The sequence below is a fragment of the Molothrus ater genome, chromosome 30 (genome assembly GCF_012460135.2).
Source record: "Molothrus ater isolate BHLD 08-10-18 breed brown headed cowbird chromosome 30, BPBGC_Mater_1.1, whole genome shotgun sequence".
Lineage (NCBI taxonomy): Eukaryota > Metazoa > Chordata > Aves > Passeriformes > Icteridae > Molothrus > Molothrus ater.
In genome coordinates this window covers 329,366-344,521 of record NC_050507.2, presented here as the reverse complement: position 1 = coordinate 344,521, position 15,156 = coordinate 329,366, and the positions used below count along the sequence as shown (strand labels likewise).

Sequence of the window (15,156 nt, the reverse complement as noted above, 5' to 3'; positions counted from 1 at the left end):
GACGGCCGCGTCCCCTCCGCGCAGCAGTCGGGTCAAATCCCAGCTCCCCGAATGTCCCTGTGCTCCCAGGGCTGTGCTGAACCCCAGTTCCTGGGACCCCAAATCAGTCCTGGGTACTGAGCCCCCATTCCTGGGACCCCAAATCAGTCCTGGGACCCCCAGGGCTCTGCTCTGCCCCGTTCCTGGGACCCCAAATCCCCCCAGTCCCACAGAGCCTCATTCCAAGGTCAGGGATCCCAGCTGGACCCCAGCGCAGGGAGCTCAGATCCTCTGGCAGCCCCCCACCCTCACCCCAGCGCCCCCCAAAAAAGGAGACAACAGCCCCCAGGAAGCTGCTTGAAACAAGACCACGACTTTATTTGAGCTAAAAACCCCAAATCTGCTCTCTTTACAAAAGGATAAAACATTTTCAGTACAAAAGGGAAGAAGCCCCAGGACCCAGGGGCTGGGCAGGGACCTCAGATCATCTCCAAATTCCCAGCTTTATTCAAAACCAGGGAGATTTGGCCAATGGGGCTCGTGAGGCAGTGGGACATCAAAAATAGTTGCCTGGATTTTCTTTGAAAAACAAAATAAAATCGTTGCATAGCATTTAAAAGTTATTGCTCGTCTCAAAATGCACAGAGGAGTTGGGAGCTGTTGGCAGGATCCCAAATTCATGGGATGGCAGCTAAATACGGAGTTTGGCATTAAATATGGAAATGTTGGGGGAAACATCACTAGCAAAAAAAAAAAAAAAAAAATTCAGGTGGTGAGGGAAATAAATTAAATAAATAATGGCTAATAAATAACCCTGGAGCACCAGCACGGCAAAAACCACAAGGTCTCCAGGCAGGGAATTCCCACTATGAGCCTGGAGGGCAGAGGGGGAAAATCCTTGGGCACATCCCAGATTTCTGTGGAAAATGGGAGGAAATAAATTAGGACTCCTCACACACAGTAATTAATAAATAAAGCAGGAATTAAGACAGGTTTTTGTTGGCAGGAGCAGCAGAGGGGACGCTGTGAACCCAGAGGACAGGCCCTGGAAAGGAGAGGGGTGGGGGGCTCCTGTTCCAGTTGGGATTCTGGGAGGGATCAGTGGGATCCCGTCCAGATCAGCGGGATCCCAGTGAAATTGGGATTCTGGGAAGGATCAGCAGGATCCCATTCAGATCAGTGGGAACCCAGTGAAATTGGGATTCTGGGAAGGATCAGCAGGAATCCATCCAGATCAGCGGGATCCCATCCAGATCAGCAGGATCCCATCCAGATCAGTGGGATCCCATCCAGATCAGCAGGATCCCATCCAGATCAGTGGGATCCCAGTGAAATTGGGATTCTGGGAAGGATCAGCAGGATCCCATCCAGATCAGCAGGAACCCAGTGAAATTGGGATTCTGGGAAGGATCAGCAGGAATCCATCCAGATCAGCGGGATCCCATCCAGATCAGCAGGATCCCATCCAGATCAGCAGGAACCCAGTGAAATTGGGATTCTGGGAAGGATCAGCAGGATCCCATCCAGATCAGCAGGAACCCAGTGAAATTGGGATTCTGGGAAGGATCAGTGGGATCCGGTCCAGATCAGTGGGATCCCAATGAAATTGGGATTCTGGGAGGGATCAGTGGGATCCTGTCCAGACCAGTGGGATCCCAATCCTGTTGGGATTCTGGGCGGGATCAGCAGGAGGGGTGGCCACAGGGCCTGGCTGTGACCCCGGCTGAGGGACTGGGATGAGCATGGATGATGGGCCACCATCACAGGGCAAGGGACCACTGTCCCTGGATGCTGTCCCTCCATCCCAGACACTGTCCGTCCATCCATCCTGGACCTTGTCCTTCCATCCCCAGCGTCCCCCCGTCCCTGGACGCTGTCCCCCCATCCCTGGACGCTGTCCCCCCATCCATGCTGGCAGAAGGAAGAAGTTCTCCCTGGGGTGGGAATTTCCATGTTGGTTTCCCACAGGTGTCCGGCTCATTCCCACCTGGGCACCGCGGGACTGGGAAATCCATGAGCCCACGTGGGGAAGGGACAGTGGCCACTCCAAGGGGCAGGAGGGGCTGTGTCCCCACACCAGGGGGGGACAGGGAGAGGATGGGCAATCCAAGGGCTGGACCTGGTGTCAGGATGGACGTCCTGGAGGTGGAAACACCTTTGGGAGCATCTCTGGGGGACGCAGCAGTGACCGCCCAGAGTCCAGGACGGTTCCTGTGGCTCCTGGGGACAGCTGGGACAGCAGCGGTGGCAGCAGCCACCTCAGGGCCACGTCCTGCAGAGATGCTGGGTCCATCCTGGGGACACCTCCCTGCCCCAAGCCCGTGTCCAGCCCCGCTACTCGTTGAAGATGGCGCCGAGCTGGGGCCCGGCCGCGTGGGGCGGGAAGGACTCGAAGGCGACGTCCAGCGGGATCTCGTAGCGGGGCACGGAGCCCTGGAAGTGCGAGCTGTGCCCGTGGGCTGCGGCCAGGCTGACCGAGGGGTAGTGGGCCATGAAGGGGTAGGGCTTGTCCAGCTCGGGGGAGCCGTCCTGCTTCAGGGAGAAGTTCCCGCTGATGCTCAGGGGCGGCGTCAGGGGCCCCTCGTAGGGGGGCGTGGAGCAGTCAGAGGGGTGGCTCCCGAACGAAGCCTCCACCAGGCTCTTGAAGGCCGGCGGCTTCAGGTGCAGCAGGTGGGACTCCATGGAGCCGTAGGGAGGGCTGGGCAGCCCCTGGTAGCCGAAGGAGTGGCCGGGCAGGCCCGGCTCGCAGGGCTTCTCCTCCTGCTTCTCCAGGAAGAGCGGCTGCGGGCCCAGCTGCAGGCAGCCGGCCACCAGGTTGCTGGTGGGCTGCGACAGCCCCTTGCACAGCATCTCCACGAAGCTCTTCCCCTCGGGCGTCTGCCCGCTCTCCAGCACCTCGGACAGGGCCCAGATGTAGTTCCTGGCCAGCCGCAGCGTCTCGATCTTGGAGAGCTTCTGCGTTTTGGAGTAGCAGGGCATGACCCTGCGCAGGTTGTCCAGGGCGTCATTCAGGCCGTGCATCCTCGTGCGCTCCCGGGCGTTGGCCTTGACCCGCCGCGCCCGGAACCGCTCCAGCCTGGCCTTGGTCATCTTCTTCTTCTTCGGGCCCCTCCTCTTGGGCTTCTCGCCCTCCTCTTCCTCCTCCTCCTCCTCCTCCTCCTCCACGCTGTCGCGCTCCTCGGGCAGGGCCGGCAGCAGCGCGAAGGGAGCGCTCCTGGCGTCCCCCTGCTCCTTCAGCTCGGCCTTGGCTCCCGGCATTTCGCCCATCCAGGCCTGGCTGCTGATGAGCTCGGCCATGTCCGAGGGCTTGGCGCAGCTCTGGGGCATCTGCAAGGGAGGGACGGGGACGTGGGGACGGATCCCGGAGGGAGAATCCTCAGCACGGTGGGACAACCTCCCTCCAGACACAGCAGCAGCTTCTGCCCGCTCCCAGCACCTATGGATTCCTTTTTTCCACCTATGGATTCCTTTTCTCCACCTATGGATTCCTTTTTTCCACCTATGGATTCCCTTTTTCCACCTATGGATTCCCTTTTTCCACCTATTTCCCTCTCAATTTCCAGCGGATTTTATCTGGGAGATGCTGACGCCTCTCCCTGAGCTCCAGCAATGTTCCCGGAGCCTCCAGCCGTCCCATTCCGGGGTTATTCCCACTCCTGAATCCCTTCTTGTCACAACCTCCACCCCGACTGTCACACTGGGGGTGACAAAAGGGGGCTGGCAATTCCCGGTGGGAGATTTTCCTTCCCCGAGCCCCCCTTGCCCTCGGTGGCGGCCCCGGCTCCCCGTTAATCGGCCCCCCCAAATCCCATCACCGCCCCTGGCTCATTCCATAAAGCTTTAGCCCCTAAGCAGCTTTGCTGGAAGTGCTGCTCCCCTTTCCCGAGCATCCCACGCGGAAAATCCCACTTTTAATATGCGTGATGGGGCTCCCGGGCAGGATTAGGGTGTTAATTGCTGTCCTATCCCCAAAGGACCACGCGGCCCCAATTAACTCCTGGCGGAGCACCGGGGGTCTGGCGGAGGATGGGAAATCGGGGGTGGGGGGGGTGAGGGTGGGGAAGGATCGTTTTTGGGGTGAGGGGATGGCCCCGGTGAGATCTGCCCCAAAACGCTGCAGGTCTGCCCCAAAACCCCGCAGATCAGCCCCAAAACGCCGCAGATCTGCCCCAAAACCCCCCCAGGCTGCAGCCGGGGGTCCCTTTCCCCCCATCCTCGGGAATCTTCCCTCTCCTCGCTGCCCCCGGGGGGAAATCCCGAGGTTTGGGGCTCCCTTCTCGAGGGGAGCCCCGCGCCCCCGCCCCGCCCGGCGTTTCCAGGGGAAGTTCTCCCTTTGGAAGTCCCGCCGGAATTTTTAAGGGGATTTTGCTTTCTTCCTACAGAATACTGATTTAAAAATTAAAAAAGGAATTTCACGAAGCGGGAATTGCCTGAGGAAATCGCTTCCTTCGCCACCATCCCCAGCGAGACCCCGGCTCCGCCAGCCTGGGGGTCACCGAACCCTCCTTGTGTCCCCCCCCGGCCCCGGCCCCGGGACCGCGGCTCCGTCCCCAACGGGTACCGGGGGAGCGGCTGTGACCCCATCCCGCCCCTCTCCCCGCACCCCCGGCCGCTCAAACCTCCCCAGGCCGGGGTCCCGCAGCTCCGCCGTCGGGGCAGAGCCCCCCGGGGGTACCGGGGGCACCGAGCGGCCGCGGAGCCCCCTCGGGGGCACCATGGGAGCGGGGCACGGAATCCCCGCGGGTCCCGGTCCGCCCTTACCTGGGCACCACAGCGAGTCCCCGCTGTCGCTTGTGTCACTCGCCCGGGGACATGGCGGGGTCAGCCCCGGGGGGCGCACCGGGAGCGCACCGGGAGCGCACCGGGAGCGCACCGGGAGCGCACCGAGCACCGGCGGCTCCGCGCTCGGGCGGTTTTGAGAGCTCCGCGCTGCCCGCGGCTCCTGCCCGGCCGCGGGTCCCGCGTGGCTCCTCCCACGGGGGGGAGTGACCGGGCCCGGCTCCTCCCGCCGCCCCACCGGGACCCCCACGGCAGCGCCCGAGCGTCCCGGGGCTGGGGAGTGACGAGGGGACACCCCCGGTTATTGGGGACCCCTGGGTGGGGACTCGGGGACACCCCCGGTTATTGGGGACCCCTGGGTGGGGACTCGGGGACACCCCCGGGTCTTGGGAACCCCTGGGTGGGGACTCGGGGACACCCCCGGTTATTGGGGACCCCTGGGTGGGGACTCGGGGACACCCCCGGTTATTGGGGACCTCTGGATTGGTCCCCTTGGATGAGCCCCTGGATGGACCCCCATGGATGGAGCCCCCCGATGGGCCCCCCCCGATGTCCCCCCCAGTTTGCCCAGCCCCAGGACACCCCCGGCCCCCAGGACACGATGTGACAATGCCACCAGTGCCACAGTCCTGGGGGTGTCCTCACCTGCCGCCCCCCCTCTGGTGACACCGAGGGTGACACTGCCCCCCCCCCATTGCTGGCACTGCCCGGTGACACCGAGGGTGACACTGCCCCCCCCCCATTGCTGGCACTGCTCTGGTGACACTGCCCCCCCCCCCCCCATTGCTGGCACTGCCCGGTGACACCGAGGGTGACACCGGCTCCCTCCTGTGTGCTGGTGGGGGGCGCGGGGGCTGCGACCCCCTCGCGGCTGTAATGAGAGCGCGAAGCGGAGCAATTAACGCTCGGCAGAGCCAGAAGGGGCCCGGCCGAGCTGGGGAAGGGACCCGGGGAAGGGAGAGCAGGGGCAGGAAATGACTTCCCTCCCCGAAATCCCGGGGCTCCTGGGTCGTTTTACTCGGCCCGGGGACTGGGGGAGCCCCTCGGACCTGGGGTTTCCCCCACCTTGGGGCAGGAGCTGGAAGTGGGGGACAGCGGTGACACCCCCAAAGTCATCCCCCCCTGACCCCCTCCTCATCCATCCGCTGCTCCCCAAACCCCCGCCAGCCCCGCGGGACCCTTCCCCGCTGCCCGGGAGCGCTCGGCATGGCGGCAGGCCGGGATTACGGGGAATACTAATTAATTCATTAGTCGGCTCCCGGCTCCCTTCCCGGCGCGCGGCGCGGGCGGCAGGAACAGATTGCGGCCGATAAATCTGCCTGTTGCGGGCCCCCCCTGACAGATGGCTCCAACAGGTCCCGGCACCCGCACAAAGGGGCCGGTGGGCGCCCCGGGGAAGGGGGGACACGGGCCGGGCTCCCCCGGGGCCGCGGGACCCCCGGGGGGCGCTGGGCATTGTCTGCGCGGGGCACTGCGGCCCCCGGCCATTGTGCGGGGGCCCCGCAACTGTTGGGGTTACGGCGGCCGCGGCCCCCCCGGAACGCTCGGCAAAGATGTTCCCGTCCCTTCCCTTCCCTTCCCTCGTCTCCTTCTCCACCCCTATTCCCTCCTCTTACCCCCTTCTCCTTCCTTTCTTCTTCCCCTTCTCCTTTCCCTTCCCTTAACCCTTTTCCCTTCCTTTTCTCCTTCCTTTCTTTTTCCCCTTCCCCTTTCCTTTATCCCCTTCCCTTTTCCTTCCTTTCTTTTTCCCTTTCCCCTTTCCCTTATCCCCTTCCCCTTTCCCCCCTTCTCCTTCTCCTTCTCTTCTTCTTCCCCTTTCCTTTCCCCTTCCCTTTCTTTTTCCCTTTTCCCTTCCCTTTCCCCTTCCTTTCTTTTTCCCCTTCCCCTTTCCTTTATCCTCTTTCCCTTTTCCTTCCTTTCTTTTTCCCCTTCCCCTTTCCCTTCTCCCCTTCCCTTCTTTCCTTTACTTTTCCCCTTCTCCTTCCCTTATCCCTTTCTCTTCTCTTTCTTTTCCCCCTTCCCAAACGTTCCCCTGCCACCCCCAGGAACGGAACAGCCCCCCCGGCCCTGCCCAGGTGGGCACTGGGGGTCCCCGCGGTGGCACCAGGGAAGTGCCACCCGTGCCACCCGTGCCAAGGGCTGGGGGTCCCCAAATCTCCAGGACCCCCCCACTGCCACTCCCGGGGACCCCCACAAGGGTAGGGGGATGTCCCAGGAGTCCTCCCCCCACCCCATTGAACCCTTCCCTCTCTGCCGCGGGGGCTCTGGGCAGTGCAGACCCCCAGGGATGGGCAGAGACCCCCAGGGAAGGTGAGGCAGGTCCTGAGCTGCTCCTCTGATGGTCCCTCCCGAAACATCCCCCAAAACGAGAGCCTTCCTCAGGGAACCCCTGAAATCATCATCGTCATCATCATCATCATCATCATCATCATGAGCCGCGGGGGACAAGAACAGCGCCACCAGGATTTAGGGGGACGTGGAATCCTCCGGAAGGTTCCAGAAACTGAAACTCGGGATGCTCCACCTGATGACGCCTCCCGCGGACGCGGCTCCACCCGGGGCTGTTCCAGCTGGAAAAGGGGATGGAGCCTCCCCAGAGCCGCGGCTTGAGCCGAGTTTGGGGTGCTGAGAGCGAGGGGAGCCCATCCCAGCCCTGTCCCCGTGTCCCCTCCCGGGCCGGTGCCCTCGGTGCTCCTGCGGGGCCACGGCCTGGGAGGGAGGAAAATTTCCAGGGTAAATATCGGGAAAGGCCCCGCGGCCTCGAAGGGAGGAAAATTTCCAGGGTAAATATCGGGAAAGGCCCCGCGGCCCGGCTGGAATTCCTGGGCCCGCGCGGAAGCGCAATTAGCGCGTATTAACGGGGTCTAATTTAATCCCGGCAGCTGCGCCCGGGCCGCCTCATTTGCATAACACTGGGGAATGCAATTAGGGAGAAATGAGGGGCTGGGGGGCCCCGGGCTCGGGGAGGGCGGGGGGCTGCAGCCAGCGCTCGCTGACCCGTGCTTGTCACTTTGAGCGATGGTGGCACCGGCGGGAGGGGGCGCGGGGGCGGCGGGGACAAAGGGACGCTGTCCCCGGGGTCCCCCTTGGCGGAGTTTTGGGGTCTCCAAACCCCCCCCCCCCCGGGGGATCCAACCGCGAGGTCCCGGAGGCTCCGGGGGGAATTTCCCTGCCCCGGTGGAAATTGTGGAAATGCTGGAGAAGGGACACGTCAGGGGCTGGGGACACTCGGGAGGAACCTCCTGACCCCCCAAAACCTGGGTGGCAGAGTGGGGAGCACCTGAGATGTGCGGGGTGAGCGTCTGGCACGGTTCCTGCCTCAGTTTCCCCTTCCTGAGGTTCCCCTTCCCCATTTTCCTGCTCCAGTTTCCCAGAGGTGGGAAGGGGAGGGGAGAGTGCACACGCCCCCAGAAAGGGGCAGGGAAAAAAGAACTTTTTGGAGCAGAATCCCTGAGAGGGGCTTTTCCTGCTGGGAACACCCCAGAGGGGCTTTTCCTGCTGGGAACCCCCCCAGAATCCCCTCAGGATTTCTTCCTGCTGGGAAAGTGGCTTGTGGGGGGGGGTCCTGGGTGGGCTGGGGGTCCCTCGTGTCACCCCCCGAGGGGAGGTGGCAGCGCACAGGGAATCACAGAGGGAGTCTGAGTGGGAATCATCCATGGAATCACAGGGATTATCCATGGAATCGCAGGGATTATCCATGGAATCACAGGGAATCTCACGTGGAATCGCATGAAATCAGATTGGCAATCGCACTTGGAATCACGCAGGGATTCACACATGGACTCACGCAGGGAATCACGCAGGGAGCCAAATTAAATCAGACTGAGAATTGCACACAGGATCACCCATGGAATCACAGGGAATCACCCATGGAGTCACACAGGGAATCACACAGGGAATCACATGAAATCAGACAGGGAATTGCACATGGAATCACACAGGGAATCACATGAAATCAGACAGGGAATTGCACATGGAATCACACAGGGAATCCCATGAAATCAGACAGGGAATTGCACATGGAACCTTACAGGGAATCACAGGAAATCAGCCATGGAGCCGCACATGGAATCGCACATGGAATCACATGAAATCAGATGGGGAATTGCACAGGGAATCATATGAAATCAGACAGGAAATCACCCGTAGAGCCACACATGGAATCACACAGGGAATCACATGAAATCAGACCGGGAATCGCACATGGAATCGCACAGGGAATCCCATGAAATCAGACCGGGAACCGCACATGGAATCGCACAGGGAATCCCATGAAATCAGACAGGGAACCGCACACGGAGCCGCACGCGAGCGGCTCCCGCATCCCCGGGCCGGAGCTGACCTCTGCTGGCGGGAGCCCTCAGCAGCCGAGCCCCCCCCGGTGTCCCCCGGCCCGCTCGGGGCGTCCCCAGCGCCCCCAGCCCGGCGGCCGCGGGGATTTGGGGGAGCCGGGACTTGTCCAGGCTGGGATCCGCGGGAGGGGGGGCTCGAGAGGATTGGGAGAGTCAGGATTGGGGTTTGGCGCTGCCCGGGGGGGTTTGGAGAGTCAGGATTTGGGGTTTGGAGAGTCAGGATTTGGGGTGCTGGGAGGATTGGGTGTCCCAGGACCGGGGGCACTGCACAGCGCTGGAGTCCCAGGACACTGGGACAGGCGCACCCCGCACCCCTGGGTGCCACCCCAGGGTGCCCCCGCTGCTGTTTGGGGCCACGGCCACCCCTCAGACCCCCGGGGGATCCCCACAGGGGGGTCCCCGCTTCTTGGGACCGGTTCCTCCTGTCGCGACATTCCCAGGCCATGGAAAAGGTTCCTCCCCAGCCGCGCCGCCCCCGGCCGGGCTCGGAGGAGGAGGAAGAGGAGGAGGAGGAGAAGGAGGCGGCCTTGGCACAGGCGGGGGCACTGCTGGCTGGACGGCGACCGCGGGCCCCAGATGTTGAGCTGCGGGCACGGCTTTGCCCGTTTGGCAGCGTCCTCGCCCAGCTGCCGCCCCTGTCCCGCGGCTCCGCAGCCGGGGCTGCCGAACCCCCCCGGAACGGCCCCGGCTGTCCCCGGGGCCCGCGGCGACACCTGGGCCAGCCTGGCCCCGGCCCAGGCGTGGAGCGGCGCCGGCATTCCCGGAGGGAACGGGGATCCGCGCCAGCTCCGGGAAAATCCCCCGGGACGGGCGGCCCCGGCCCCTCCGCGGACACCGGGGTGGGGATGGGGGCTTGGGGGGCGTTTGCCAGGGTCAGGGCAGAGATCCCGGGGGCCCCCCGGCTCCCCGCGCGGCTCCGTGCAGGGAGCGGGGATTTCCGGGGCCTTCCCAGGCAAATCCATTAATTACTCGATGAACCGAAATTAATTAGGATCGGTTCCTCCGAGCGCGGCTGCTCCGAGGCGGGTCCTGGCTGAGGCTGCAGCTCCAGGCTCCACATCCCGGCTGATCCGGGGGGGCTCCCGAGGGCACCGGGCATGGAGGGGACATCGCGGGGTGCTCCTTGTCCCTGCTCCATCCGAGGGAGCCCCAGAGCCACGCCACCCCATCCCACCCCATCCATCCATCCATCCATCCATCCATCCATCCATCCATCCATCCATCCGTCCGTCCGTCCGTCCGTCCATCCATCCCACCCCATCCCCATCCCGGCCTTCAGAGCCAGGACAAACCTTCCCTGGCCTCGGAGGTGCGGGGTAGGGGCTGGACCCGAGCCCCCCCAATGCCCCCAGCGCCCCCAGCGCCCCCAGCGCCCCCAGTGCCCCCCACTCCCTTTACTGGGGACATCGCGGCCTTTTGGTGCCACCGCTCCGGGCGGGGACACCCCGGGAGCCTGCAGGAGGTCACGTGTTTGGGTGTCACCACCTGGCAGCTGATGACGTCACCTGGATGTCACCTGGATGTCACCGCCCTGCTGACCCCAAATCTCGGTGGGCTCCGCTGGGTTTTTCTGCTCCGTCCTTTATTTGAGGTCAATTCCCGGGATTTGGGGACAGCGTCACGCCCCAGGTGGCCGCAGGTGACATTTACACACCGGGTGGCCCCACCCCAGCAGCCAGAGCCCCAAATCACGCTCGGTTCCCCCTCGGGGGACGATGACAGCGACTTGTGCCGCCTCCCTGGGGACATCCCGGCCCTGCTCACCGCGAGTCCTTTCCTGGGGAAAAAACCAGAAAAAAATCCCCAGCCAAGGCAGCCGGAAAAGCAGATTTCTGTGAAGCTGTGAATTCTCTCACCTGCGCTGGGAGCTCGCACCGAATTCATTTTCCCGCCCCCACCGCGTCCCGGGGCCGGCTCCGCATCCCAGAGCTGGCACCAGGCGCCTTTCCCTGGAAAAACGGCCCAAAAAACGCCGGGTTTGGGAAAAAGCTGCCCGGCAGCGGTGGGAGGAGGCGCGCTGAGATGTCAGCCAGAGAGGAGGAGGAGGGTGAGGATGAGGCAGCTCTTCACACCGGGATGAGGCATTTCCCTGCGCCGGGAGGGGCCGGCTTTGCTCCGAGAGGGGATTTATTGAGGGGAAAATCCCAAATTTCGGGTGTTCCCCCAGCCGAGGAGAGCTGAGGGAGCTGGGGGTGACCAGGGAGCGGGAACAGAACCAGACGTCCTCTACTGGGCTCCCAAACTGGAAACCAGTGGGCACCAGTTCAGCCGCGTGCCCCTGTGGGGTTTTTGGGGGCTGACGGAACCGGGACCGGGCTCATCCCGGGGAGGGCCCGGGGTCCCTCGGGATCGTCCCAGGGCTCCCAAAAACCACAGAGCTGCTCCCCCCCCCTCCCCTTCCCCGATCTCCCGCTTCCCACGGAGCTGCCACCTCATCGCCGTCGCCATGGAAACCGCAGCCCCCCGCCCCCCCCCCCCCCCCGGGCACAGCCGGGGGGTGCCAGAGCTGCCAATCAACCCCGGCCCCCACCCACAGGACACCCGAGCATGGGGGATGGGACCAGGGTGGTCCCCGGGCATGGTCGGGGACCCCTCCCCTCCCCAGGGCTGGGGGTCACCCCCGCAGTGAGGAGGGACGGGAAGGGGACAAGGACGGGAGGCGCTGGGTGTGGCAGAGGGGACCGAGCTGTCCCCCGCCGGCCACCCAGGGGTCCCCGTGTTCCACCCCCCTGAGCTGGGGACCCCCGTGGGGACCCCGAGCTGTCCCTGCCCACCCTGGGAGAGCCCCGGGAGACCCCGACCCCCCCCCCTCCTCAATGAGGTCCGGGCCCAGCTCCTGACTGGGACAGGGGCGGAGTTTGGGGACAGGGGAGGGGGTCTGAGGGGTGGGGTCTGCAGCTCTGGGGTTCGCAGGGCCCTGAGGCACAGCTGGGCACAGCTGGGCACAGCTGGAGGGGTCCCCCATCCCTGGAGGGTCTCCGGGCTGGATGAGCACGGAAGGCACGGCTGAAGACCCCACAAGGGGCACGGGGATGGGGTTGGGGGTCCTCGGTTCATTGTGCGGGACCCCAGGAGAGCCCCCAGCCCCATTCCCCCCACCCGCGGGAGAGCCGGCAGGACACGAGGGGCGGCGTTTGGGATCGGCTTTATTTGGGATGTGCGGGGCGGGCAGGGGGTGCCTGGAGCGGGGAAAGCCTCGGGACGAGCCGGGAGCTCAGCGGGGCCGGCGGGGTCCGTCCCCCGGCCCTGGGGGGGCGCGGGCGGCGCTCACGGCTCACCTGGAAAGGAGAAAACGCAGCAGAGCTGAGCCCCGGCCCAGCCCCCCCGTCCCACCTTGGGCCCCCCCAGCCGCCCCCCACCCCCTCCAGGCGCGGGGAGGGGCCGGGGGCCGTTTTAGGGGCGCTGACCTCGGGGCAGCTGCCCGAGGCCCCGTGCGCACCCGAAGACGAGGTTGCTCAGACGGTTCACCAGCCAGTTAATCGCGTCCATGAGATGAGACAGGGCCCCCTCGTTCTTCTTGGCTCCCTGCGCCTCTGTGGGGGCAAAACCGGGGGTCTCCAGCACCCCGAGGGGCTCCTCGCCCCCTCCTCGGGGTCCCCAACCCAGCCAGAGCGGTGGCACTGACGCCCAGCATGTCCTGACCCCCGTGTGACACCCTGGCGGTGCCACCGTCCCCTGTCCCGGCTCCCTCTGTGCCTGCGGGGTCTGACCCGCCCGTTCCCTCCCCGTCAGAGCCGGGACAGGGATTTGGGATCGTTCCCAACCCTCAGGAACAAACTGACCCGGCAGCACCAACCCCGCCTTGGAACAGAGACAGAACCCAAAGATCTGCCCTTCCCTGGGGGGATTTAGGGGGTCCCAAACCAGATCTGCCCTTCCCTGGGGGGTTTGGGGAGTTTTGGGGGGCTTGCAAACCTGCCAGTTTGCTTGCCAGTTCCACCAGGGCATCCACGTTGAGATCAGAGCCCTCAGAGCCCTCTTCGGGTTCCTCAGACTCCTCCGGGCTCTCTTCAGGATCTTCTGACTCTTCAGGACTCGCTTCAGGTTCCTCGGATTCTTCAGGGCTCTCTTCAGGATCCTCAGACTCCTCTGGGCTCTCTTCAGGATCTTCTGACTCTTCAGGGCTCTCTTCGGGTTCCTCGGATTCTTCTGGGCTCTCTTCAGGATCCTCAGGCTCCTCTGGGTTCTCTTCGGGATCTTCCGACTCTTCAGGGCTCTCTTCAGGATCCTCGGATTCTTCAGGACTTGCTTCAGGTTCCTCAGATTCTTCAGGGCTCTCTTCAGGATCCTCAGATTCCTCTGGGCTCGCTTCGGGTTCCTCGGGTTCTTCGGGGCTCTCTTCAGGATCCTCAGACTCTTCAGGACTGGCTTCAGGATTTTCAGATTCCTCTGGGTTCTCTTCGGGATCTTCCGACTCTTCAGGGCTCTCTTCGGATTCCTCGGATTCCTCAGAGCTCTCTTCAGGTTCCTCAGATTCCTCAGAGCTCTCTTCAGGATCCTCGGATTCTTCAGGACTCGCTTCGGGATCCTCAGACTCTTCAGGGCTCTCTTCAGGATCCTCAGACTCCTCCGGGCTCGCTTCGGGATCCTCGGATTCCTCAGGGTTCTCCTCGGGTTCCTCAGGTTCTGCAGGGCTCACCTCAAGCTCCTCCACCTCCTGGGGTTCTTCCTCAGGGTCCAGCAGCCCCAGCAGCTCCTGGGGTTCCTCCTTGGGTTCTTCCTCAGGGTCCAGCAGCCCCAGCAGCTCCTGGGGTTCCTCCTTGGGTTCTTCCTCAGGGTCCAGCAGCCCCAGCAGCTCCTGGGGTTTCTCCTCGGGTTCCTCCTCGGGGTCCAGCAGCAGCCCCAGCAGCTCCTGGGGTTCCTCCTTGGGTTCTTCCTCAGGGTCCAGCAGCCCCAACAACTCCTGGGGTTTCTCCTGGGGTTCCTCCTCGGGGTCCAGCAGCTCCAGGGGTTCCTCCTCGGGGTCCAGCAGCCCCAGCAGCTCCTGGGGTTTCTCCTGGGGTTCCTCCTCGGGGTCCAGCAGCTCATGGGCTCCCACATGGGGGTCCAGCAGGTTGCCGAGCTCCGCCAGGAGCCCTTCTGAAGTCGGCTCCTCCACGGGGCCTGCGGGAGGAACAGGAGAGGTGGCATCGCCCACCTGGGCGGGGGTCGGGAGCCCCAGGACCCCTCCCCTGTTTGGGGACACCCCAGGCACCCTGACCTCCCTCCTGCACCCACCAGAACCCACCCAGTGCCACCCCAACACCACCACGATGCCACCCCAGGGCCACCCCCGGTGCTGCCAGCCCCGGTGCCACCCCAGGGCCACCCTGCTGCCACCCCGTGTCCCCCTGCTCACGGGCAGTGGCCAGGCTGCCGGCGAGCCCGGCCAGCAGCAGCGCTGCCCAGAGCTTCAGCATCGCGGCCATTCCGGGCACGGATCGGGCGGCGGCGGCGGGAGAGCCGGGGATGAGCCGGGACCGGACGGGATCGCGACCGGGAGAGCCGGGGATGAGCCGGGACCGGGGGCTCTGCCCCTTATGAAGGGGCTGGGGCAGGGCTCGGGCACGTGGGGATTTTCCAGGTGTGGGCAGGTGCCCGTGCCAGGGCGGGATTAGCCCGGATTAGCCCCGCAGCCCCCCCGGGCCAGCCCAGCCCCAGCCCGGGGCAGTTCCTGACCCTCCCAGAGCTCCGTGGATCCCACTCCAGAGTCCCCCAGAGCATCCCAGGGCACCCCAGAGCACCCCAGAGTGTCCCAGGGCACCCCTGGACACCCCACATGCCCTCCCAGGCCCCCCCACTCTCCAGCACTGGGTTTTCAGGCACCTGGTGGGGAAAGGACAGGAGGGGACATTTGGGGGACATTTGGGGACATGGAGGGACACGGGATGGAGGGACAGAGGGGATGGAGGGACATGGAGGACATACAGCCAGGACAGGGAGTGACCATGGGCTGGACATGGCCAGGACAGGGAGTGACCATGGACTGGACACAACAAGGACCTGGAATGACCACGGGCTGGGTCCATGCCAGGACACAGAGTGACCACGGTCTGGACGTGGGCAG

At 64.4% G+C, this 15,156-nt stretch overlaps 2 protein-coding genes across 2 annotated transcripts; both read right to left on the bottom strand.

The window, feature by feature from the left end:
• Positions 1 to 1,869: 1,869 nt before the first annotated feature.
• On the bottom strand, positions 1,870 to 4,785 carry NEUROD4 (neuronal differentiation 4). The gene is made up of 2 exons (XM_036399941.1): positions 4,741 to 4,785; positions 1,870 to 3,306 (listed from the first exon to the last, which is right to left on the bottom strand). The coding sequence occupies exon 2, from the start codon at positions 3,304 to 3,306 to the stop codon at positions 2,314 to 2,316; it is 993 nt and encodes a 330-aa protein (XP_036255834.1). The 5' UTR covers positions 4,741 to 4,785; the 3' UTR covers positions 1,870 to 2,313.
• A 7,472-nt stretch (positions 4,786 to 12,257) lies between these two features.
• LOC118697206 (cell surface glycoprotein 1-like) lies at positions 12,258 to 14,518 on the bottom strand. The gene is made up of 4 exons (XM_036399741.1): positions 14,449 to 14,518; positions 13,026 to 14,213; positions 12,550 to 12,643; positions 12,258 to 12,388 (listed from the first exon to the last, which is right to left on the bottom strand). Exons 1-4 carry the CDS (start codon positions 14,516 to 14,518, stop codon positions 12,385 to 12,387), a joined length of 1,356 nt encoding a protein of 451 aa, XP_036255634.1. The 3' UTR covers positions 12,258 to 12,384.
• Positions 14,519 to 15,156: the final 638 nt, after the last annotated feature.

Excerpts from the sequence above, each read along its gene's own strand:
- NEUROD4 (XM_036399941.1), bottom strand. The coding sequence starts at position 3,306 with ATGCCCCAGAGCTGCGCCAAGCCCTCGGACATGGCCGAGCTCATCAGC.
- LOC118697206 (XM_036399741.1), bottom strand. The coding sequence starts at position 14,518 with ATGGCCGCGATGCTGAAGCTCTGGGCAGCGCTGCTGCTGGCCGGGCTC. Across the intron at positions 14,214-14,448 it reads CGGCAGCCTGGCCACTGCCC|GCCCCGTGGAGGAGCCGACT; the intron begins GTGAGCAGGGGG and ends TTCCTCCCGCAG. Across the intron at positions 12,644-13,025 it reads ACTGGCAAGCAAACTGGCAG|AGGCGCAGGGAGCCAAGAAG; the intron begins GTTTGCAAGCCC and ends TTGCCCCCACAG.